The sequence below is a fragment of the Syngnathus acus genome, chromosome 17, assembly GCF_901709675.1.
Source record: "Syngnathus acus chromosome 17, fSynAcu1.2, whole genome shotgun sequence".
Taxonomy (NCBI): domain Eukaryota; kingdom Metazoa; phylum Chordata; class Actinopteri; order Syngnathiformes; family Syngnathidae; genus Syngnathus; species Syngnathus acus.
This window is the reverse complement of record NC_051102.1, coordinates 5,006,855-5,030,343: the sequence shown is the minus strand read 5'-3', so window position 1 is coordinate 5,030,343 and position 23,489 is coordinate 5,006,855. Positions and strand designations below refer to the sequence as shown.

Genomic DNA, 23,489 nt, shown 5'->3' with positions numbered 1-23,489 from the left:
AAGTCCGTGCACTCACAAGAATGCACACAAAATGCACACAACAATAAATACCAAAATGCACACACATTCAGGCACAAAAATAGGACTTAGACTGACAGACGGACACTGGACAAACAAAAACTGAAATTCACGTGCATGCGCAGACAGCCGCACAAAAAGCAAAAATTTCCCCCTTTACAACTTGATTGGTTGAGCCCTGGAGGTATTTTTTATGAGCGCGCCCTCTGAAGGCAACAACACGAACTGACAAAAACATTACTTTTTATTACTATTATTTCATCTTTTGTTCACATTTTTGACAGAAAGAGCAACCCAGTGAGGTGACCTCGTAAAACAAACAAAAATACTGAGATTTCTTTTTATATTCAACCTGGTGGTCACATGAAGATCACATTGCTCAAATAGGCTCAATTGAGTTCAATGATGAAATCATTTTGGTTGTTACGTGCAGGTCCACAAGTCACCAGCGGGTGTCGCTTAAAACCAATCAGAAGAGGAGGTGTGGTCACGTGGATGACAGGCTGAAATGGAGTGTTCCTTTAAAAAAAAAAAAAAAAAAACATCCACCAAACGATGATCCAAACGGCTTTATTCTCACAAGGGTCAACTAACTGGCAGGGCCTATGATTCTAATCGCTTTAGCTTCTCCCGCAATGCATTGCGCCCAGCCGTCATGTCACCCAGTGATGGTGTGTGCGTGTCCCAGAGTAACTTGCCATCAAAGACCAGGAGGTGACCAAAAAAAAAAAAACCATGAACAATTTCACATTTGTTTTCTATGGAACCTCAAGGATGGCATGAACCCCTTTAATTTTTGTCGTGTGCGTGAATTACAACTCATCATTAAGCGAACAGCATGATCTAAGTCGCATGCGCTCCTTCCATCGTTGCAACAAAATGCGCCAGTTTAAATTGCCATCTAGCAGGGAATAAAATTCCTCATCATCTCAGTGGCTTTCGGATTTTGTTTGGCTGGATGAGCTTTGTGGCGCTTGCAACGCTAGATCGGTACGTCAAAGTTTCATCAACTGGACCTCTCCTGCTACGCGATTGGTCCACTCAAGCAGCAGAGCTGCTGAGGGTTTGAGTCGCTCCCGTTTAAGAAGGCAGGGCATGGTTGCTTCCTTTGCATTGTTGGATTGTACGGATATTGAAGCCAAGTCAACTGTCTCGCAATGTTTGCCATCAAAGCTTGTTGAGCGCCACCGAACGAACGCCGCAGCCAAAATGTGCTAGGGTTGCTTTGGAATGTCATTTGGTTACATTTCCAAAGGGAACCAAAGCCAGCCAAACTCTTTTGAGGCAGCATTCTTTTGACAACTGATTTGTTTTTAAATGTAATGCCAGTGAGGTAGGGTGCCAAAAAGTGGCTAGAAAGCCTTCCCAAATGTTGAGTGCGGAAATTCAACCAAGTTGGACTCAGTGGTACAGTAAAGTGTTGTGGTGATTTTGGTGCCTCGTTCTTCACCCGTTCACTATGGCGGCGTTATATAGCGCAGCACGGGTCAGGTGCACAATGAGCGCACCGAGGTGGCTCGAGTCCAGTTTGAGGGGGCAATGGGGCCGGAGGTTGTCCTTTTTTTTTTTTCTCCCCCCCCCGGCAGTGTGTTCGCAAAGAAAGTCAGTCGAGACGTCGGATCCACAAATTGCAGTCGGCATCTGATCGGCCTGCCAGCCGACAGTCAGACGCGCACGGCCACCTGCTCCAGGGAGTGCGCCGGCGCGGCGGGCGGCGTGGCCGCTTTCAACTCGTTGCCCGGACAACTCTGCGTGCTGACCCCGCGGTTGAGGGCCCCGGCACGCGGGAGCACGCAGGCGGGTGGCGGCACGGCGTGCTCGCTGCGCGGGATGTTGACGGGGCAGGAGCGGGTGCGCGCGTGGCCCTTGCGGCCCCCCGGGTGGCATACCAGGCCGCCCACCGTGTCAGTGGGCGACAGGTGGCGCTTGAGCCAGCGCTCTACACGCTCCTCCTTGTACTTGATGGAGTACCACGTGAGGAAGATGAAGAGGAAGCCCAGGAACTTGAGGCTGGCGGCCAGGCCAAAATAGACGAAGCGCAGGGACGTGACATCGTACTCCCAGCACGAGCCGTGCACGCCGCAGTCCTGTTGCCACAGCATACAGGTGGTGTCGATGACAGCGCCAAAGTAAATGGGTGTTGGAATGTAGGCTGAGAGACAAAAAGAAAAAAAAACGGGTCAAAAGATTGTGACGCGACGTCACGCCAAAGCATCAACACGAATTTACTGCCAAACAAACGCAGTCTCAAGACTTGTGCTATTTTCTACAGTGGCACCACGGGAGCAGCACAATGTCCACCCAGGAAGCCATAGGTGAGATAAAAAAAAAAAGAAATCATGTTATCACTGCAGATCCATCCAGCCATCCATCTTCTATACTGCTTGTCCCCACTGGGGTCGTGCTGGAGCCTACCCCAGCAATCATTGGGCAGTATGCGGGGGACACCCTGAACCGGTTGCCAACCAATCACAGGGCACACAGAGAAGAACAACCATCCGCACTCGCACTCACACCTACGGGCAATTTGGAGTGCTGAATCGGCCTGCTAAGCATGTTTTTGGGATGTGCCCGGAGAAAACCCAAGTGGGCACAGGGAGATCATGCAAACTCCACACAGGGAGGGCCGGAAGTGGAATGGCACCCACACCCTCCTAACTGTGTGGCGGAATTGCTAATCAGTGCGACTACCGTGCCGCCCTATCACTTCAGATTGTTTTTATTAATCTAAGATGCTTTTGTACTCACCAAGCGTCCTGAGCAGAACAAACTGCATTCCCAACGCAAATGGTCGCTCCTGCTCGGCCACCGACCTGCACAAACGCACCCGTTAGCACGCTGGCTAGCGGCTCACGTTTGCAAACTTCATTTGAAGGAGGGGGGGGAATAAGTATTTTGAGGAAAATACATTTTTTAAGCATCAACATTTTTAAGCAAAAAAAAGAAAAGAAACATCTATTAACTCTCACTTAAAATAAAGTAGTAGTTTGTCAAGCCATCAACTTTCCAGTAATCTATTGTTGAAAAACATTTTCACTTCATTTGTCAAGCCATAATCTTTCCATTGTTGAAAAACATTTTCACTTCAAATATTTCCACGTTCATTCTGTTAAAGTGGGTGGTCCGTACCTGAGCGTCACGATGATGGCGGAGGGCTGAGCGCAGGCGGTGATGAGCGTTACGATGAAGAGGAAGACCAAGAAGGGGATCAGGGTGCCGCAGGTGCGGTTGCACTTCCCAGACACGGCGTATCCGTTCTCATTCAGGTAGGTCTTGACAATGACCAGCTGCAACTGGTTGCCGCCCGTCCCCCCCGACGACGGCGTGATGACCTGCCGGCTCTGCACGCACGCGCACTCCGAGTAATTGCGCATCTGCAAGGTCACACCGTTAGTCCGGCCGCTGTAAACGACAGCAAAGGGAGCCATCCGATTGGCCGACTTACGCCGCTGCTGTCGTTGGCGACGGCACTGCAGCCAGCCAGGCAGGGGTTGAAGTAAGTGATGCCGTCGGAGCCGCAGACAGGGGCGTACTCGTGGATTCTGCAGCCGCAGTTGACGTTGCAGCCGCCCGTCAGGTTCCTCTGGGTCATGGTCAGCGTCGGCCTGAAACACCAAAGGTGAGGTGGCAAAATCCTCGCCGCTGCCGCCAATTGGAGGCTTTTTGTTTGGCGGACCCACCCGGTGGTGTAGGGGATGTTGATGCCACCCAGGTTGATGCTCTCGCAGCCAACGATGAAGAGCGTGGAGAAGCAGAGCAGCGAGACGCCGCTGCAGATCATGGCCAGCTTGGCCGACTCGCGGGCGCCCAGCTTTAGCTTCTTGATGATGTAGCCACCCAGCACGATGCCCACGCCGGCGCTGGGCACGATGATCACGCCTGGTGAAACGGCAGAAGGAACGTTCAGAAGAGACGGCGGGCACGCCGCAAACCAATTATGCCGGCGTTCACCTGTGTAGATGCTGGCGCTGGATGCCGGGATGCCAAACTGCGACTCGATAAACTTGGGGATGAAGGTGATGAAGGCCGTGACGATGGCGCTCTCGGCCGTGTAGGACAAGCTGACGAAAAGGAAGGTCACGTTGCTCAGGATCCTCACGGCGGCCTTGGGAAGGTCTGCGGGGAAAAAGCGCAGATACTGCAGAGGGCTCAAGGAAACTGACAGAGTGTCCAATTTAAGAGCCTTGAGCAGTCTTTCTTCTCATTCCAAAAGTAGAAACAAAGACCTTCGTCGACCACCATTACGTAAATGGACAGCGTACCTTTAATGTCCTTGCCGAAGCCCATGGAGGAGGTGACAGCTTTGCCGCTGCCGCTCTTCTCCTTGAGGACGTCGTCGTCGCTGGACATGTCGTCCAAGCTCAACTTTTTCCTCTTCTTCTTCTTCTTGTGCCGCGGCGGCAGCTTCTTGGGGAAGGTGAACATGGGGAAGATGACCAGCAGCATGGCCACGGCGCACAGCAGGAAGCCGCTCCACCTGCGCAGCACATTGTTTAGCCATTTTGCCCGCCTGCTCACGTGCGCCTTTGTCAACAGTCACCAGTTTCCGATGAAGCGGGGATCGCTCTGGTCGATGTTGACCGCCGTCTTGGGATCCACGTAGAAGCCAATGAGGACGCCACCCAGCAGGTAGCCCGCCGCCGGGCCCAAAGCGCCCATCACGTACATGACGGCTGGACAGAGCAAATCAGCCGAAATGGGATTTGGAAGTCGAGGAACAGTAGAGCTGCTGCTCTAGCAAGCTGGGAAGAGCAGCGCACAAAATTTGAAAAACACCTGCCAGGTCACGACACAAATTAAATCAGACATTGGGAGGATATGTCAGTTCACATCTTAACATTCTTCAAGCAAGAGCGAACAAGTGGGCCTCTGTGCGCGCGGGTGGTCACATGAAAAGGAGATTTTGCCAATTAGGGGGAATTAGCAGCGTACATTCCTCAGCTGCCTTGGCGTCACACACCAAGCGTGCACTGAATAGGCTGCAAATTGCCTCTCGCGTCCGAGCCCCGTTTTCCCTTCTTTGGCTCTGTCTCAAGCACGTGCACGTAAGACGGTACAAAATGGTCCCGTTGCTCACAAACGCTGAAGGGAGCGGAGGCCATGATGCGGAGGTGAACGCTCAAAAGCGGCGAGTCTTTTTCTGCTGAGCGAGCAACCAACCGGTCGTCACGTGCGCGAGTGTCCCGAGACAGTCAGACGGACACCAAGGGGGCCAGACACAATGGAATGCTGGGCGTTGTCACAGCAACGCGCTGACACAGCACTCATCTCCTTAACGCTTTCCGGCACGGTGAACGCTTGCGGACGACCGCCGTATTGGAGCAAGCACAAGACAGCAGCTCTCAGGTCAACGTTTCTCACACACACGTTTGAACTGGACGCATTTCACTGCTGAAGGAACACTTTAAGCTGGACCATAGCCAGCCAATTCCCCGCTTGCTTTTGCCCAAAGCATTGTGTGAGCGCAGGGATGAATGAACTTGGCGCCAATCTATCTTTCACGGCAAATATCCCATTGAGTTCGAACATTGACAACATCGTAATGAGCCAAGTAGCACGGAATGTTTTGAATCAAAACGTCCAAGAGGACTCGCATTGATGTTTAGTGGGCCACAGACCCGGGAAGCTTGGTACAGCTTTACCCCGGGTACTCACTTCAGAGCCAGAATTTTGTCTCTTTATTCTGGGTTGGTAAGGTTCACACCGAACAGTGGGACAAAACAAAAGGCAGAAAGTGTAAGAGCTTTCAAAAGCCATCTGAGCTGAAATGAGCATCAGTTCAACTGTTCAGTGACAGAAGAGGCAAACCTTTTGGATTTTGTTTTTTCACCACCTCCAAAAGCGTGACATTTTCTTGTGGACAGAAAACCCTCATTCTGATTTGGTGCGTAACCTGACAAGTTACCTTGGAGGTGGATGGCGGGCGGCACGAAGAATGACATTCACAGAGAAAGCCAGAAGAAAGATGTGTGGCAATGACAACAAAATTGGAGGTTTTGAAGAAAAACCTGACTGGACTTGTGATTTAGATACAAAAGATTGGTCTCTGAATGCCACCTCGATGGGACAGCATTCCGGCATCCCGCCGACGGAATGTTGACATTGCCCAGCTGAGCTAAACGTTCTCAGGTGACTGAGTCCAAGAAGACATCTATTGTTTGGTCACATTCATTCACTGCCTCAGTCCTACAAACATTGACACACTGGAAGCCGTGTCGAATTTGATTCATACTAAATCAGGAAGACTGAACAATAGGGGACCCAGGATGGACGCTTGGGGAACCCCACAGTTCATTTGCACAACATGCTTCTTTCTTCTACATCATTTGCGAATGAGAATTTTCCTATCACTTATGACTGCGTTCTGCATCGTTTTTTCGTGAAAGTAATCACGTGACTCCAAGTAGCGGAGACCAATTATTTGTGCACTGATGCCGATTCTAATTGCCACAACACATTGCGAGTAGTCCATGCAAAACAAACGGTGGCACTTCTCATTTCTTGTGCAGGAATACAACCCCCAGCTTACCCAGGTAGAGCGAGGCGTTCTCCTTCTTGACATTGTCATCCAGGTAGGTGGGCCCCAGCGTGTAGATGGGTGTGGAGCCCACGCCCACCAGGATCTGCGCTATGATGAAGAGCGCCACGTAGAGGTTGTGCTCATTGCCCTCCTGGTCCCGCGGACAGGACGTCACGTCCACGCCGTCCCTGCGGCTGCTGGCGTTGGCGCTCCGGCACAGACCCTCGTGTGCCGCTGACGAGTTGACCTCCTGGATCTGGTAGGCGGGCGAGATGAAGTGCGGCAGCGAGAAAAGGGCGGCGCCCAGTGCGATGAAGACGCCGCCCACCGCCAGCCAGCGCGGCCGCTGCCCCCTGCCCCCAAAGTAGCTAATGAAGACCACCACCAGGAGGCTGCCGATGTCGAAGCAGCTGACCAGCAGGCCCGACTCGGAGCTGCGAAGGCTGTAGCGCTTCTCAATGGTCGTGATCACGCTGCTCAGGTAGCCCGACACCATCAGCGACTGGATGAACGTCAGGTAGCACATGCAGAACAGGAAGCAGCGAGAGTCCTGCAGGATGAGCGCCAGGTATTTCCGAGTGGGCACGCCCAGTCGCGGCAGGAAGCCGGGCGGAGAGCTCCGGCGGGCCAGCTTTTTACCGCACCGACCAGCGCCCACCGACGGGGAGGAGGTGGAATTCTCCACGGGCCGGTTCAACGCCGATTTGCCTGCCTTGGGGAGGAAGTCGCTCGGCGGGGAGGCATCGGCACGGCCAAGCCGGATGAACTCGGTGCTCTCCTCTGCCGTGACCGAAGCAGACAGTGAGGCTTCCTCTTGGGCCCGGAGACACGGATGGGTCGTACCTGGATCTTCCGCCTCGCTGGAGCCGGCATCCTCCTTGCGAAGGGACACAGACAACTCGGGCAAGTCGGCCTCCATGACCGCCTGCCGCGTCTGGTCCGGCTGATGACGCTGCCAGTGAGTGGACACCTCACGGGGTCATGGCGCCGGCAGCTTGAAAAAGAAAAATCAAGTGGGAAGGTTGTTATTCCACCGATCCTGAGCATGATAGCATCAGTGGCTAATCAGTAGCCTTTATTGCCCTGCGACGGTGAACAGATCATTTTTGGTGGCAAATAACAAAACTTGTGTTGGAACAAAATCTCCAAACAACACTTTGGCGTCAGAGAACGAAATGCAATATTTTTTGTTTTTCACACAAGATAAAAAAATAGATGTCTGTGATTATTGAGACATTGTGTGTTCATATGGCTCCGAGGCTACCCAGCGAGCCTGTCAATGACCTTTTCCAATATGTGTTAGCATTAAGCTAGCGGGAGTATAGGTAAGGGAAATTTCCTTGATTGTTTTAAACACACAAAATGACATTTTCTCAACTTTGTTTAGTTTGACTGTAAACCAGATGGGAGTGTGAAAAGAAAACCCCCCAACAACAACTCAAAAGCTCTGTTTTGAAGAATTGTTGACTATTTCCAATCCCCCGCCCTCTGCCTAACTGCTGATTGTTGTGAATTGAGTAGAGGTGAGTTTGCCGTCACCAGAACCAGAAAATCTCACATATTGGCCCGCAAATGGAAGCAATAAAATGGGCCCAACGACAACTGGGCAAAGTCATACGTCGTCGGGTCTCCTAGATCTCATGGCTGGGCTGTGCAATCGCTTGATGGAATAAATTGAGTGGGTTTGGCCAATCCAACTGGAAGAATATTAAAGTGGCCGCGGCATTGTTCGAGACGTGCCCTCCGAGAAAAACCATTTGGACAACCCTGCTGTGACTGTCCCTCTTCTTGAGGAGAATCTGCCTCGTCTTTCCTGCCTGCCCCCCCACCCTGCCTGCATGGATCACACGGTTGTTCCACCCCACCACCCTCTTCCGTCAAGGGCATCTATCTCCCACATCATTGACGCTTAGTTTCACCGGGAAATGTGTTGTGGTAGAAGATAACGGCAACAACAAAACGATGATGAGCATCGGTGGGGGAGGGAGAAGCTGCGGATGGTGCTTGACTGACGACAAACACCGCAGTGCTTTTTTAAAAACGCGTCCGAATTTGACGCAAAAGACGGAAGGGGACTGACGCTTCAAAGTAAAATTCCAAAAATAATAATCAAAACAACAACAACAACGCCCATATTTCACTCCAACGAGAGCATGGACCATTTAAAAAGTTCCTATATGTCGTCGAAGAACTACGGCGACGATTAATCATGTTTCAAACGTTGCCTCACAAAAATTGCATAAAATGTAACATTTGACGACTTTTGCTACATCATGTACACTGCTCGTCATCTATTAATAAATTCGGCCACGGTAAAAGGACATTCACGGTCGGCTATTTCCTTCCGTCATCCCAAAGCATCACGCGAGTGCAAAACCAGGCGCAGCATGTGTCCGAGCTGCGAGTCGACTGACTCTAAACGACAAATTAACGACGCGTGATTCAAATGCCTCCAACGCAGCGACGCTTACAATAAAAGGCAGCCAACGCGCCTTGTGGAGCGTTCTCCTTTCATATTATTGAGGATAATTCCGACAAAAAGGACAATGCGTCGAGATTTTATTATGAAAAGTATTCCCAGGATGACACGGCTAGCCTGCAGTTAGCCGGACAAGTCGATCACCGCAGTGATGCTCATTCCAACACATTTTAATGAACAGCTGAACAAGAACAAGCGCGACTTACTTGACGCTTCGACGGGAAGAGACGACGAATCGTCACGCAGCCATGTCCGACTCCCTCGCGTGGGGGCCAGTGGCGGCGAGTGAGCAAAAGAAAAGATTCTCGGTCTTTTGTGGAGGCGCTGATCGAAGCCAACTACATCGCATCCGGCCTGCTGGAAACACGGCGGAAGTAGCATGTGACGGCTTTCAAAGTAAAAGCAGCTCTTCTGAAACGCTTTCAAAATTATTGCGGAGACGCTATGAAAACATCCTGTACCATGTACATACGTACCCTATGTTTGATATTTGAAAATATTTGCTTTTATTTGTTTGTGAGGAAATACGCATTCGAATAATGACTTAAAATATCAAAACTGATAAATATATGTATGAAGATATGTGAATATATGAATAATGTAGGTAGAGAAATATTTTGCCAGTCCTGACCTCTCGTGGACAACTAAGCATTTGCACGTAAGTCACCACACCCCACCCCCATACTCGCAGCGTAAACATGAAATAAAATAAATATAACAGAGGCTGGGAATGTATTCACTTCATGATAGCGAGTGCATTTTAGGCATTTCAGTTCAATCATCAACAATGTATATATATTGTATATATTTACAATATAGCCAGAAGCATGAATTGCAAATGGCACCGTGAAAAATGAATTTGCTTTGAATTTGCTCGCTAGCGCGTGCCTTGAAGTATGTGCAGCGACGACCGCTGGGCGTGGGAACACTGCGCCCCACCCTGCTCCTATCGCTTGTCTTGAAGGGGCGGGACCGAGCCCATCTAACTTTGTACCAGTCACACTTATGAGCTTTATAATGTCATAAAACATTTGACAATTCTTCAGAGAAGCAAAATGGCCCACTTGCTCCATCTGTTTTATGAATATAATTAGGTGATGCTCATTTTTAGTCTGATACGTGATCAATTAAGATTGCAATCATCAGACAATTAAAAATGGTGTTCCGAGACAAAAGAAGGCGCGCAATCACAATCCCCCATCGATCTTGAGATTCGCTCGGCTTGGTCCTGGCAACGCGCGCTGCTCCTTGCTGTCAGTCATTCTCTAGCGTTGCATGGGACCAAGCGCCGAAACAAGTCTAAGAGGAAGATGATGATGACGGTGACGATGAAGACGAAAATGATATCATCTTGCAAGATGAGGACGAAAATGTCGATGACGAAGGTTATGATGACGATGATGACATCACAATGACAACAATGATGATGAAAATGATCACGATGATAAGTATAATGATGAGGAAAATGATCACAATATTATGTCTTTGACTGAAATGGAAAATGAAAGCAAGCAAAGCTTTTCTTTGTGTTTTGGTTGAGGGACAAAGAGACAAAACTCGAGGTGCAAACGTGAAGTTGTCGCCTAATCCTCAACGAATAAAGTGTTCCCATTCAAGTTTTGCTACTGAACCAAACTTGTCACTGTCAATCAAGGCGGAGGGGGCGTGGCCCGTGCGTGCGTGTGCGTGGCCAAACAGCTGCTTCCTCTCGCTCCGCAAACATGATCCTTCATATTCATCATATTAGGCACACGTTATGAACACGTATGAAGTTAGCGATGTGGGGAGGAAGAGCAGGAGGAAGAGGAAGAGGAGGAGCAGAGTCAAAGGTGAGTACATCATTTTAACATATTTCATGTCAAGTTTGTCTCCCAAATTATTTCTGAATGTGGAGTTGCGCTCAGCGAGGTCAGTGCTTTGCTTTGTTGTCCTGAACATCATCATCGTCATCATCACGACTGTTAACGAGTGCATTGGAGTCACCCTTTTGGAAAAAAAAAAGTCCTCGTTAGGATTCACGTACACAAGCCACGCTGTCCTGCACCGTGAAGGTCCAGTTTCACGTCAACAAGCGCGCTCAACCTTTGGAATTTTTTTAAAAATTGAGATCGATGCAAGTTAACTTTTCTCAATGATTTCTTTTTGTAGATTCCAAAACTGCCCTCGTTTCTTTTCTTGCAAATCTTGTTCTAACAATAACAATTGTTGTTAGGTACTGCTAGAAATAACTTGTAGAGTTACGTCATGATTAAAGAATCCATCATTTAGAGCAAAGACGTATTAGAAAGAAATACCCTCGTTGCTTTTGTTCAGAAATATTCGCACGATGTCGGCATACAACGCATTATTAGGATTATTATTACGAGAAGAAGATATTGCGCAAATGTCACGTTCTAGAAAACGAAAGAGGTGCAGTTAACTGGTGTGGAAAAGTTGAGAGCGGCGTTTCCGATTGCGGGAGGCAGATGGCCGCCCGTTGCCGTAATTACACCATCAACAGGTCAGGCGCTTTAGCGCGTGGCGGGATTAGCGTGCCATTGTGCCGCATCGTTGTTTGTTTGCTAATCCCGACAAAAGGCGGCAGATTACCGTTTGATGGCCTTTTTTTCTCTTTTAAATCCCGAGTTTTTATTCAAAGTATTTCCCCCCACTAATCCAACTTCCATTTTCATTAACACGCACACACACGCACGCACCAACGCACACTTTCAGAAAATCAAACAAGTTTCTTGAACTATCAGAAAAACGAAAAAGCGAAGAGTCAAGTGACAATTGACAAATTGTCATCATAAAAATGGGTCGTATTGATCCTACAATGCGATTGTTGGTTGAAATTGATTCTCCTTTAAAAGCAAAACAGAAATATAAAGCAGATCTGGTCTCTTTCTCGTGACAGTCCATCAACTTTCCTCGTATGAAGAAAAAGTTATTAAATTGAAACACAAAAGAGGAGATTATTGTTTTTTCGGCACCATATGTCACTTGAGTAATTCCTCCTCTGCCGTTTGCTCATTTCACAAATGGACGCTAGGATTTTCGGTTCCATTTGCATCACCTTGCATGACTGAGCTTGCTTCCTTCTTTACATCCTTCCTTGCTTCCTTCCTTCCTTCCATTGCCTTTGATGGTTTTTATCCAAGGGCACTGCAATGACAAGACATTTTTTAAAAACCTAACATTCGCCTCGCTCTGAACGTCTGTCAAATTCAATCTCTTTACTGTGTCGTCAGTTACGGGCGGCGAGGAGGCGGAGAGGATTGGCGAGCGAGTGGGCCAGCCGCCGAGCATGGGCGGCCTGCCCGCAGCCTCCGAGAGGAAGCGTCCCCAATCAGGGCACCACCCGGCACGGGAGAGGAAGACCAACTCTCTGCGACCCGGTTTGCGCTACGACGCCATATCCGAGACGGGCCCCCTGTTTGCGGTGGCGGTGGACGTCAACGGCCTCCGCTTGGAGGGTAGGGGACCCAGCAAGAAACGGGCCAAAATGAGGACAGCTGAGCTGGCTCTCAGGTCTTTGGTCCAGTTCCCCCATGAGGGGTCGGAGGGCAACGGGAGCGGCGCAAACGATTTCACGGAGGATCAATTGGATGGCTGGCAAATGTTCGACACAGATGGCACAGGTAGGCAAAGTACTCACGCGTAAAGAATTGATGCCGCTCTCTTTAAAGGGTTTCATAACAAATAGCTGGCACGAGGTCATTCCGGTCGATTGTAGCTGAGAAAAATCTCACTTAGCTTGTGTCAGGCGAAGGTTGGAAGGTAGATTGGGCAATCGGTGCAAGACAGGCTTACCTGTTGAGTTGAACTGTTGTAGATTCCGCATCACACCCTCACCATTTCAGCGGTACCCCCTTCCTTGACTGCTACGTGGTCTCTGGGCCAGTGAGACGGAGGGTCTGCTATCGGCCAAGTGGGAGCTCCTGCTCCACTATCTCAGTAACATTGAATTCAATCATTTTCTGGTGGTGGATTTTCGGCCACAGTTTCAGGAAAGCTCCTGGAGCGCAAGACCTATCTGACTGGTTGTTTTTTCTCGGGCAGAGAGGAAGGAGGTCTTCCCCCAACCTGGCAGCCAATCCAGCCCAAGAGAAGTGGTCAGTACCCGGCTCTTGGGTGGTCTCGGTCCGATGGGGCTGCTCGGTCAACTGCGACCGGGCCTGCGCTACTTCTGCCTGACTGAGCGACTTCCCGGCCGGCTGGAGAGACGTTTCATTGCGGCGGTGCGGGTGGACGGGCGGATATTCGAAGGCTGTGGCCACAGTCAAAGAGCCGCCAAGGCCCGGGCGGCGGCCGCCGCTCTGCGCTCCCTCTGTGACGTTAGCCTCGAGAGCAAAGTGAATGGTCTCTGTGGGGACCGGCAGCAACTTCCTCAGGTGGGCGTAACACTCGTTCAAAGGAGCTGTCGAGTATGAGCAGATTGGAGCTCGTCCCCAAACCTGGACCTCAAGTAGAGTAACAAACAAGTCTGACTCCATTGCTGGTTTCTTCTCCTGTGCCTTTAATCCTTTCGCTCTTGTGGTCTTCCATCCTTGTCGTTCTTTTGTCACTCCCTCCTATCCCCTCTCCTTCACTTGTCTTCTTGCTGTTTATTCCTTCCCCAATCCCTACACATTTCTTCAACTGTTGTCATTTTCAGTTTTTTGCAGAGGCCATCTTCCAGCTAGCAAGACAAAAATACCAGCAACTAATGGACCAAAGCCCTGCCACACCCAATATGGCCGCCATTGTCATGACGACAGGTTGTCATGGTTCAGAAGGGGAAGAAGTTGCTATCGTTATTTCAGATCAATAATTGGAATCATTTTTGCTTCTAGGGTTAGAATTGAGCACAGCTGAGGTGGTGTCCATGGCAACTGGAACCAAGTGTTTGGACTGGGATGGAGGTCGTTGCGATGACAATGCGCTGCACGACTGTCATGCTGAAGTTGTGTGCAGGAGGGCACTGTTGCGTTTCTTGTACGCTCAGTTGGAGACGCTCCTGATACGGTAAAGTCTAAGAGTAGTTGAATCAAGTCAAGGACAAGTCTACATCTAAGACTAGAGTAGGCCTGAAACCAGTCTAAATCCAAAAGTAAATCTAACAGTAAGTCTTTTGTAAAGTCCTGTAGACCAGACTGATGTTGGACCGGCGTCCATCTTTGAACCGGTGACTGGTCGCCAAAGGGTCTTCAGGCTGCGAGACCACATTGGACTCCACATGTTTGTCACCTCGTCACCATGTGGAGATGCCAGACTTAACTGTCCGTATGAAAACAACACTTCACGTGAGACTCTTAGCCAGTCTTGACTAGCTCTGATTAAGACTAAATCTACATCCAAGTCAAATCCAAAGTTTAAAGCTTCGTCTCAAGCAAGTCTAGGACTACAGTAGATGAAGTCTGAGAGTAGTTCAAATAAGTCTAAGATTAGGGCTAAGAACTAAATACATAACTAGGCCTCAGAGTAATCTCAGAGAGTCTATGAATACAGTAGGACGACAGTAGTCCGAGCTCAAAAGTAGTCTTAAGTAAGCCTAAAGTAAATAAGACCAAGACTTGAGACAACAGAATCTAACACATCTAAATCCAAAACATCGGAGTCAAAACTCACTCAATAAAGTCTTGGACAACGTCTTGAAGTTTAAGTCAATGGAGAGAAGTCTAAGTCCAAGACAAGTAGAATCACATGTGCTGCAAGTGTTCTATAGAGAAGACCCAGAGAGAGCGACCACAAGTGACCGTGTGTGTATTTGCGTTTGTGTGTCATTAGTGTCCATGAAGTCCAACATGTTGCGCTGCGGCCTGAGGACTAAGGTGGTGGGTGGCCAGGGAACGTTGCCCATCACAGCTCGGTCGGCCAATCCCATGGGGGCAAGTCTGTCACCGGGTAAACCTCAAGTCAGCATGTCCTGCACGGACAAAATAGCCAAGTGAGTGGCAAATAGACCAGACCATGGGTGCCCAGGTCCGGTCCATAAGAGCCACGATCCAGCCTATTTTAGGTTGATTCTGACTCCAACACACCCGATTTAAATGATCAGCAAGGTTTGCAAAAGCCTGAAAATGCTCCTGATGGTTTGACTCAGGTGTGTTGCAGTAGGGATACATGTACATCTAAAACAGGTTGGATAGCAGCTTTCGAGGACCAAACTTAGGCTCTTCTACACTCTTCGTTGGGCTTTCAAAATTAGACCAATGTCAGTCTGAGACGACTTGGAAGTTTGACGGGTGTAATACGAGACTTCCTGCAATTACTTTTCTGTCATGGACTGAGTTGAAGGACTCTTAAACGTGACTTAAGCTGGACTTGGACTCCCCTCAAACTTAGGTGGACTACTCTTGGACTTTGATGATGTCCACCACTGGACTGCATAGACTTGATATCACTCATAACCTGGAATTGGTTTTATTCCTCAGATTGTTTTGTGTGTGTGTGTGTGTAACAACAGGTGGTGTGCGGTGGGCTTGCAGGGAGCGCTGTTGTCTCACCTGGTTGAACCCGTGTACCTTCGGAGCCTGACGGTGGCCACGTTGAGCCACACGGGGCACCTGCAGCGCGTTCTGGCTCGCCGCCTTGCCCCCAATAAACGCCACGCTGCGCTCTACCGACGGCAACTCCCGCTGCTCGCGTGTACATGTGCACTTTAACCCGTCCCTCTCTGCATGGCCGCGAGTGTGAACAGAAATGTTTGTTGCAGGTCTGAGAAGGGTCGAGCGGCGTGCATGCGGAAATTCGTCACGCATCAGCGTAAACTGGAGTGGCGGCGACGGCGACACCGAGGAGGTCTGCACCACATCGGGGTTGCGCAACCGCTGCGGGATGCCATCCAGACTCAGCAGCTGTCGTTTTTTCGTCCGCTGGCAGCATCTGCACAGACGAGTAAGTGCACGCGCTCGACGCCACAGGTGTTTGGGTGCGGTTTACAAATTGCTTGCACTACTGTGGAGTAATCGAGTTAACATTTTGCAATCATGCAGTCGGCTATATTTTGAAAACGTGTCTGCGAATGCCTCGTGGTCACGAGTCTCAAAGCAGGCGCTTAGTTGGCCCATGCCTCGTCCCTCAGCTCAACAAGTGGACGTCAGAGGACAGGTTGAGGACGTACGCCGCCTGGAAGGAGGCGGCCGGTCCGTACCAGAAGGCCGTGCGGCAGTTCAGCGTCGCCGTGCGGGACGCTGGACTCGGAACGTGGAGCAGGAAACTTACACCGAGGGCTCCAGGCGCCGAGGAGTGTCAATAGCTTATGCCGCTCTGAAAACAAGCGCAATCTGATTTGCAGTTGGAGGTTCTGGCTTGGAATTTGGGGAGAGCGGCTGCCTTCTTGCGTCACCCCCCCAATCTAAAAAAAAAAACTGCTCACACTTTATTTGTCATAAAAATGGTATATTTTTTTTCCCTCACAAACGCTTCTGAGTTGCATTTGAATGAATAGCAATAATCTGAGTTGAACCTTAAGTTTATCTTATGCTAGTTCAGTAAAACGCTGAAAAGTGCCCATATTATTAGCATATTTTACTGGAAGTTAACAGGCAATTCTGACTTGACTTCCATATATTGTTTTAGTCAATGCCAACTAAAAGCCAGCATGGTAGCGGAAGCATAGACATGTTATTAATACAGACACTTGAACAAGTTGACTTTGTCTAGAAAAATAAATCACAGCGGTGTTAATTTGATGACCATTTATTTCTGTTCTATTTATTTTTGTTCTCTTATTTGAAAAGTGTGGGTGTCCATGTTTTTGTCATGAAGCAACAGTGACATCTTGAAGAGTAAATTATGCAGAGCATCAGTCACTTTGATTGTAAAATGATATTGCATGATATGTGTCATAATATTGTCAGGAATATTTTTATAAGGTAAAAAAGACGATTTGTACAAGTGTGAGTGTCCAGCAGAGGGAGAAAGATGTCAGAGAGGCTGCGTCGGTCAGCGACAGTCATTTTATTTTGATGGATGTGTACCAAAGTGACTTTGTTACAAGGCCAACGTTCAAAATTACAAGGCAGCATTTGACTGCTTCGAATGTGTTTGCCTCACTTTCAAATACGACCAGGTTGGAGAAGAGCTTTGTTTTCTTTCTTCCCTACATTCCATAAAAGACGGCTGAACGACAAAAGTCTGCAACGTGACAATATAGACATCAAATCTGATTGGATGAACTGATAGCTTGCACATTAAACATACTCTCTTTGTATGTGTGTGCGTGTGTGCGCGCGCGCTAATAAACACAAAATATTTTTTATAGATTACCCTTTATATGATACAAAGAGTGTGGAGGACTAAAAAGTGAACACAGCAACGTTAAACCATTATTCCTATACTTGAACATTTTTCGACGCTTAACTACTTCCACATACTTTAACCGATTGACTTCGTTCCACTTTTAACTTGTTTCAAATATTCATGACAACATTGCTTCAATTTCTTTTTTTTCCACCATTCCAAACATTTTCCATTTTTGCAAAATTCCAGCAAATTGCTATTCATTCTTAATGGCACAGTCAACATTTCACATTGACATTGTTCCAGTTTGAAATTCACATCATTCAAATCACATTGGGGGAGATTTTCAACATTCCCAAAATTGCCAAGTTCAAGAATGACACATTTTCACGTTTAAAATCTGCGCAAAATTTCAGTTTCCACTTTTAATTTCGACATTTTTCGACCCATTCCAACTAAAGTGTTCATCTTTTGCCGATCTATTCCAAAACTTCCCACTTACCAAAAATTCCATCTTTTCAATGTTGATGTTCATTCCAAATTTTCGTTTTCCCTTCTAATTTCTACATTTTTTGACCGATTCAACACATTCCTACTTTAAACATCATTCTGTAGCATTCCCCAAGTATTCATTCAGCTTCACATGCAATTTGTCCAGAAATTGCAAATTCTCGTTAAAATGTGCCATTCAACCTATTTGTTTCATGCAAGAAATGTACATAATACAATTATTTTACAATTCAGTTGATTATTTCATGGGCTAATTTCCATTTTATATTTTAAAATAGTTTTAATCCTTATGTTCACCACATGAAACAAATTGGATGAAACATTGAGGCATTTCATAACACGTTTAATTCCTCTTACAAGGAATTCATGACAATTAGTTACTTCAAGGTGAATGTGTTGATTGATTTGATTTTTTACTTTTTGTACACTTCTTGTAGGGGAGTTTCCCGCACAAGGCAATAGGCGTGTGATGTGAAACGCACACGTACATACGCACACAGTGCTCAGTGCCATTTCCCGCTGTCACGTTGATGCCACTTTTGATGGACGCACAAAAACTCACGTGACGCGTGGACAAGCAAAGGCAAAGTGGAGGGGCTGGCTCACTTCTCCAGCAGTAAGGCGGGGATGTTGATGTTCCAGCCGATGGCCTGCCGGTCGAAGCCGCAGGTGAACAAGTTGCACGAGGCGTTGTCCTCGCACCAAGCCGAACAACACACCATCCGTCGGTGGCCCTGGAAAAATTTGGCGGTAGTCCCACTTAAAGACCATATCCCAACTCAAAGGATCCAGCAATACGTGTAGACAGAGCGAGCACGTGCTCGGAAGAATGACGGATAGCGCATCTGCCAATCATTCTGACCTGTCTGTTGCTGCGCGGCAGTCTGGCCAAGCGCACGCCGGACATGTCGAAGAGTCGCACTTGCCGATTGTCGTGAGGCAGCGCGATGATCCTCTGACTCACTGACACGCTGATCCTACACGCGTAGACACACACAAGCTGCACATAATTCCACAAATCGATCGGATGGAAAGGGTAAACAGAGAGGCTCGCTCGGTACCTGTTGACAGCAGAGTCCGTGCGGATGGTGGCGATGGGTGAGCGCATGTTCTTCAGGTCCCACACCTTGACGGTGCGGTCGTCGCTGCCCGACACCACGTTGTCGCCCACCGTGAACACAGCCGACGTCACCGTGCTGCGGCGAGGAGGAGGGATGATGGGGAGTCAAATAACATCCAAGCTACGGATGACAAGGACCGTACAAGATTCCGGAGGGCCTTCCGCGAAGAAATAAGTCATTTTTAACAGTAATTGTTGTACGGCTATCCAGACTTTGGATTGAAAACAAAAATATGGGCAGATTCATGTTTTTCCCCACCAATTGATGCTGGTGGTCTGTTACCATGTGGTATGTGATTATTATTATGCGTCATTATGATTACCATGACATCCACGCTTATTTGATTGACCTGTCTTAGGGAGTTCATATGATACTGTATGTAAGATACAAAGAAACAACACGAGTGAATAGTGAAAGGCAGTTCGACAAAATAAGCAAAAAAGCGTTTGGTGTATGAGTGTGTGTCTTAGAGGACATACTCCGTGTGGCCTTGGAAGACGTTGACAGAGTGGATGGACGGGTCTCGGAAGTCCCACAGCCTGAAGGTGGTGTCCCTGGACGACGTGACAACCAGTCGCTGGCTTGGGTGGGTGCAGCAGTGCGTCAGCTCCTGGTCATGACCTGTGTAGAGACACTTGTTGACACGTGGCGTCGCCTAAACGACGTCATTCGTGGAGCCGCAGGGTGGGTCGCGGCGTACCGGTGAGTGAATGCACCAGCTCCGAGGTCTCCACGTCGTAGAGGTTGGCGGCGCGATCCCAGGACGCCGTCACCGCCTGCTTCCCGCCCACCAGCCAGTCGGCGGCGATCACAACGCCCTGGTGGCTGCGCAGCACGGTGCTGGGCAGGCGTGCCGACGGGCACTCGCTGGGCCCATCCGCCTCTGTTTCTGCGTCATCCTTGTCGGAGACGTCCACATCGTCCTCGCAGGGCGGCTGCTGAAATGTCGGACATCGGGGTGGGGCCATGAGGACACGAGCTTGTCGTCAAGCCCGACATTTTCTGACCATATACAATGTTGCTCGTGCCCCCGATCAAAACTGTGGATTTTGACAGTTTCGCTCATATTCCGCAAAGTAAACAACATATTATTCCAAAGAAAATGTGGGGGTGGACTTCCCCCTTGAAGCTTACGCTGACGTCGGCAACGGGCTGCGGCATAGGCAGCTGCACCAGGAACCTCCACACATGAGCCGTCTGGTCGCCGGAGGCTGAGGGGAATCAAACGGTACTTGGTGAAGGAATTGGAGATGAAATGTGTCTCTTATTCTCGCGATTTTAGTGTTGAAAGCACATTTGTGCTCGCGCGGCCAGAATATTTCTAACACGGTGCCTGTCTGCTTGTTGCCATTGACAAGAGGTCGGGAATAGCGGTTACCCGTCAGTGCCATCTGCTCAGTGGGATGGAACTTGATGGAGTTGACTGAGGACAAGCAGACATGGCACAGTCAACACATTTGGCACCTCCTCAAAGTGCACGTTTGGGCGAGCAAAGACTCCACTGGCGTCACCTGATCCCTGGTGGCCCAGATACTTCAAGAGACATTTGCCTGTCTCAATGCTCCACAACATGGCCGTGTGGTCTGAGGAAAAACAAACACCAACAATACTTATTGAAAATGGCATTCCTTCCATTCAGATCTACAGCGGAAAAAAACAAAGCCGCTCTTATATGCACGAAGCCTCTCAGTTGAACTTCTGTTCACTCATTCGGACTGGCACCAAAAATAGGCAGAATGCCCTTTTATTGAAACCGTGCCCAAAAGATAGCATGATCCAAAAATACTTCATTTCAAAGTCACCTTGCAGGTTCAAATGCAACCGAGAGATAACATGGAAAAAAAAAAAAAAAAAAAACACTTGAAAATGCGACTGTCCACCAATTACACGGGAATCCCGGGGATGGACCAAGAAGGCGAAGAGAGCGTGCCGGTTACCTGCAGACGCCGTTCCGAGCACGATGGGCTGTATGCGGGTCACGCTCAGGTCCCAGATGCCGTCTCGGTGGCCCGCGTACTCTCTGAGCAGCTGGCATACGGCTCGGGAAGTGGTGGCTTTAAAACTGGACACGATCTGGAAGACACACAGACTGTTAGAGACCAACCCTCTGCAGGGCGAAACATTTTTGCAATTTGCACCATTTTAGATCAGAATGTCAGTGGTCGGTACCTTGCTGGTGGAGGCCTTGTAGGTGGTCTTTAGCTTCTGGGACAGCTGACTGGTGCTGTGGCTGGCTGCGTAAAGCACAGAGCAACGTTTCAAACCAAACTAAAGCAAGCCATGCGAGACTTTCGGTGGAGACTCACTCTTTGCTTTTAGCGTCCCTTTGTTCAAGTCAGCACCTTCTGGCACCTGCCCGTCTACGGCCAAGCGCTCGTTCAACGTGTCGATCTCTCTGCGAACTGTGCGTCAGCGAAAAAACAGAAGCTCATAGAACCAAAGCAAAATTTCTATACTCCAAAGGGCACAAAAACGTTTTTCAGCAGATAACGGAGGACAGGCTCAAGCCCTATGGAAAGCAGCGGACGCAGGTTTATGATGACTTACGTTCGAGGTTCTCAATGTAAAGGTGCTCAAACTCCCTCTCGATTTGACTGAACAGGTCCACTAGGTTGCTCCTCAGAGAGAGCGGAAGCTTGGAGTCCTGTGCGATAACACGCACACAAAAGAACATCACACACAGCTCAAAATATACTGTGGTACCTCGATTGCACCGATTTCCATGAAACGACATGGAACGGTGTGGGACTACTTTGAAAAACGTACATTAATACGTACAATAAAACTACAGGGGGGCAGAGGATGGAACCCTGGGGAACACCCTCATAAGTCTTTGATGCTATTATGTGCCAAATTATGTAGGCTAAAGATAAACTAAAGAGACTCAGTTTTGCTAAAGTGTTTTTTGCTGTTTTTATGTCATGAATTGATTGTTGACACTGTTTTTGATGTACAAAAAATTTCACCTTATGTACAACACTCTATACAGCAGTGGTTAAAGTATTTGATAGTCAATAGAGCTTTGGTGTATAGTTACAGGTTTCAGCTGCCGAGAGATTTTTAGCCCGCGAGTGCTACAAGACTGCCACGTGAACAGTGGTGGGCGGCCAAGAGTAAAAATGAGGACAAGTGTGCATGTGAACACAACAAACACCTCTCCTCGACCCATGGATGTGTGCACAGTGCACTGGACAAGACACTACCACATCTATGCTATGCCTAACTTCATTAGCACAATTCATAATAGTCACCATCATGATAAAACAAACACACACAGGGACCTTAAAGTATATCCTTAAACTCACCTCAGTCCTGGCCAAACATTCCAGATTATCACACGACTGGAACCAAAGTCAAAAGTCAAGATATAGTCGATGGAGGTGCGTGTGATGGAACGTTTGAAATATGCCCTGAACGAGCGCAACGTTTTCAAGAGCAAATGAAGTGCTGCCCACCTGCGTGTCCAGCTGCACGTCCCTCTGCAGGAAGCCAGACCGTTCCTGTTCTGTGCTGTTGGTTCTTCGTATGGACAGACTGTGGGACTTCCTCTTCTGCTTGGCCTGCCGGACCGCACCTCCGCCGATGCCGGCACCGCCTGTTCCGCTCTCCACTGGCATGCCTCCCACTTGCCGAAGGCCTCGGTGGCGCAGTCTGAAAGCCGGAGACAACATGCAAACGACATGCTTTTCTCCCAAATCAGATCTCATTCATCTGTTCCAGCTCTGTCCCCGATTCATTAAAAACTAATCCATCCGCCTGTCCGTCCATCTTTTGATTTGAGATGAAAACAAGCATTACTTTGGTGGCATTTCAGTGTTAATAAGGAATTAAGATTATGGGAATGGAGGGGGGGGGGGGGGGTGATTTGCCGCCATCTTGCGGTATCTTCAAGCAATTGCAAATCTGTGAGTAAGCTTCAATTACTCGTGGATTTTCTCTATTTGCGACAAGGTTCGGGCTCTCCCACGCCAACGGCGGGGGTACACTGTACCACGACTGCAGTTGAAAATAACCTAACAAGTGCAAAATGTGTTGACGACGTTGGGTCAAATGAGTAAAGACATTTACAGTACTGGGTTTCTGTTTTCCTGAAACTTGACTTGTGTGTAAAATATAACTGCTGTCAATCACCTCGCTCGGCACGACAATCGAAAGTTTGTGACGGAATGGGAAATGGACAGCAAAATAGTTTGTGGCAACGTTTAATCGCCAATCTCGCGACGAAATTAGGAGGGTAAGCTAATGTTGACGCCGTTAGCTTTCAATAACACCATCAGGCTAGCTAACGGAGGTGTCAAGGCTACAAAGGGCGACTGGGAACTTACCTCAAAGTCTACAGGTGAGGCGACGGCCTGCAGAACATGGCCAGGAATTAGGTCGAGCCAGTAAATAGATTGAGGAAAAATACCAAAACATAAAAACAGACGCCCTGACACTTGACTAGTGCTGCTACCTGACGGACAAGGAGCGACTTCTGGTGCAGTGCAGCGGATTTTCACAATAAAAGCTCTAAGACGTTCCATCAATTTAATGAGGTACATATTCTTGCCAATTCAGCATTTGGAGCCAAACCTGAAGAACAGAAAGACAAGGAAGCAGCCAACCTGTTCTATGTGCTAACTTAAAATGATCATAG

The 23,489-nt window shown here is 48.6% G+C and overlaps 3 protein-coding genes across 5 annotated transcripts; 1 reads left to right on the top strand and 2 right to left on the bottom strand.

Annotated features, from left to right (window-relative positions):
- Positions 1-572: 572 nt before the first annotated feature.
- LOC119137524 (solute carrier organic anion transporter family member 5A1-like) lies at positions 573-9,390 on the bottom strand. 2 transcript variants are annotated; one of them, XM_037276907.1, is made up of 11 exons: positions 9,224-9,390; positions 7,382-7,532; positions 6,548-7,318; positions 4,559-4,691; positions 4,281-4,495; positions 3,970-4,134; positions 3,699-3,897; positions 3,464-3,623; positions 3,148-3,392; positions 2,767-2,831; positions 573-2,170 (listed from the first exon to the last, which is right to left on the bottom strand). In XM_037276907.1, the coding sequence occupies exons 2-11, from the start codon at positions 7,455-7,457 to the stop codon at positions 1,683-1,685; spliced, it is 2,517 nt and encodes an 838-aa protein (XP_037132802.1). In that variant the 5' UTR covers positions 7,458-7,532; positions 9,224-9,390; the 3' UTR covers positions 573-1,682. The 2 variants fall into 2 exon arrangements, with proteins under 2 accessions (XP_037132802.1, XP_037132801.1); XM_037276906.1 differs by having other exon boundaries at positions 6,548-7,532.
- A 1,377-nt stretch (positions 9,391-10,767) lies between these two features.
- Positions 10,768-17,255, top strand: LOC119137530 (double-stranded RNA-specific editase B2-like). The gene is made up of 10 exons (XM_037276915.1): positions 10,768-10,846; positions 12,248-12,637; positions 13,059-13,390; positions 13,654-13,756; positions 13,832-14,003; positions 14,118-14,281; positions 14,766-14,925; positions 15,445-15,626; positions 15,694-15,875; positions 16,063-17,255. The coding sequence occupies exons 1-10, from the start codon at positions 10,774-10,776 to the stop codon at positions 16,234-16,236; spliced, it is 1,932 nt and encodes a 643-aa protein (XP_037132810.1). The 5' UTR covers positions 10,768-10,773; the 3' UTR covers positions 16,237-17,255.
- A 743-nt stretch (positions 17,256-17,998) lies between these two features.
- On the bottom strand, positions 17,999-23,346 carry LOC119137537 (WD repeat-containing protein 37-like). Of its 2 annotated transcripts, none has more exons than XM_037276923.1 (14): positions 23,179-23,346; positions 22,309-22,504; positions 21,401-21,497; positions 21,160-21,255; positions 21,023-21,087; positions 20,791-20,926; positions 20,365-20,436; positions 20,232-20,276; positions 19,988-20,064; positions 19,554-19,791; positions 19,333-19,474; positions 18,794-18,928; positions 18,595-18,709; positions 17,999-18,466 (listed from the first exon to the last, which is right to left on the bottom strand). In XM_037276923.1, the coding sequence occupies exons 2-14, from the start codon at positions 22,468-22,470 to the stop codon at positions 18,335-18,337; spliced, it is 1,512 nt and encodes a 503-aa protein (XP_037132818.1). In that variant the 5' UTR covers positions 22,471-22,504; positions 23,179-23,346; the 3' UTR covers positions 17,999-18,334. The 2 variants fall into 2 exon arrangements, with proteins under 2 accessions (XP_037132818.1, XP_037132819.1); XM_037276924.1 differs by having other exon boundaries at positions 19,554-19,788.
- Between the last annotated feature and the right edge of the window lie 143 nt (positions 23,347-23,489).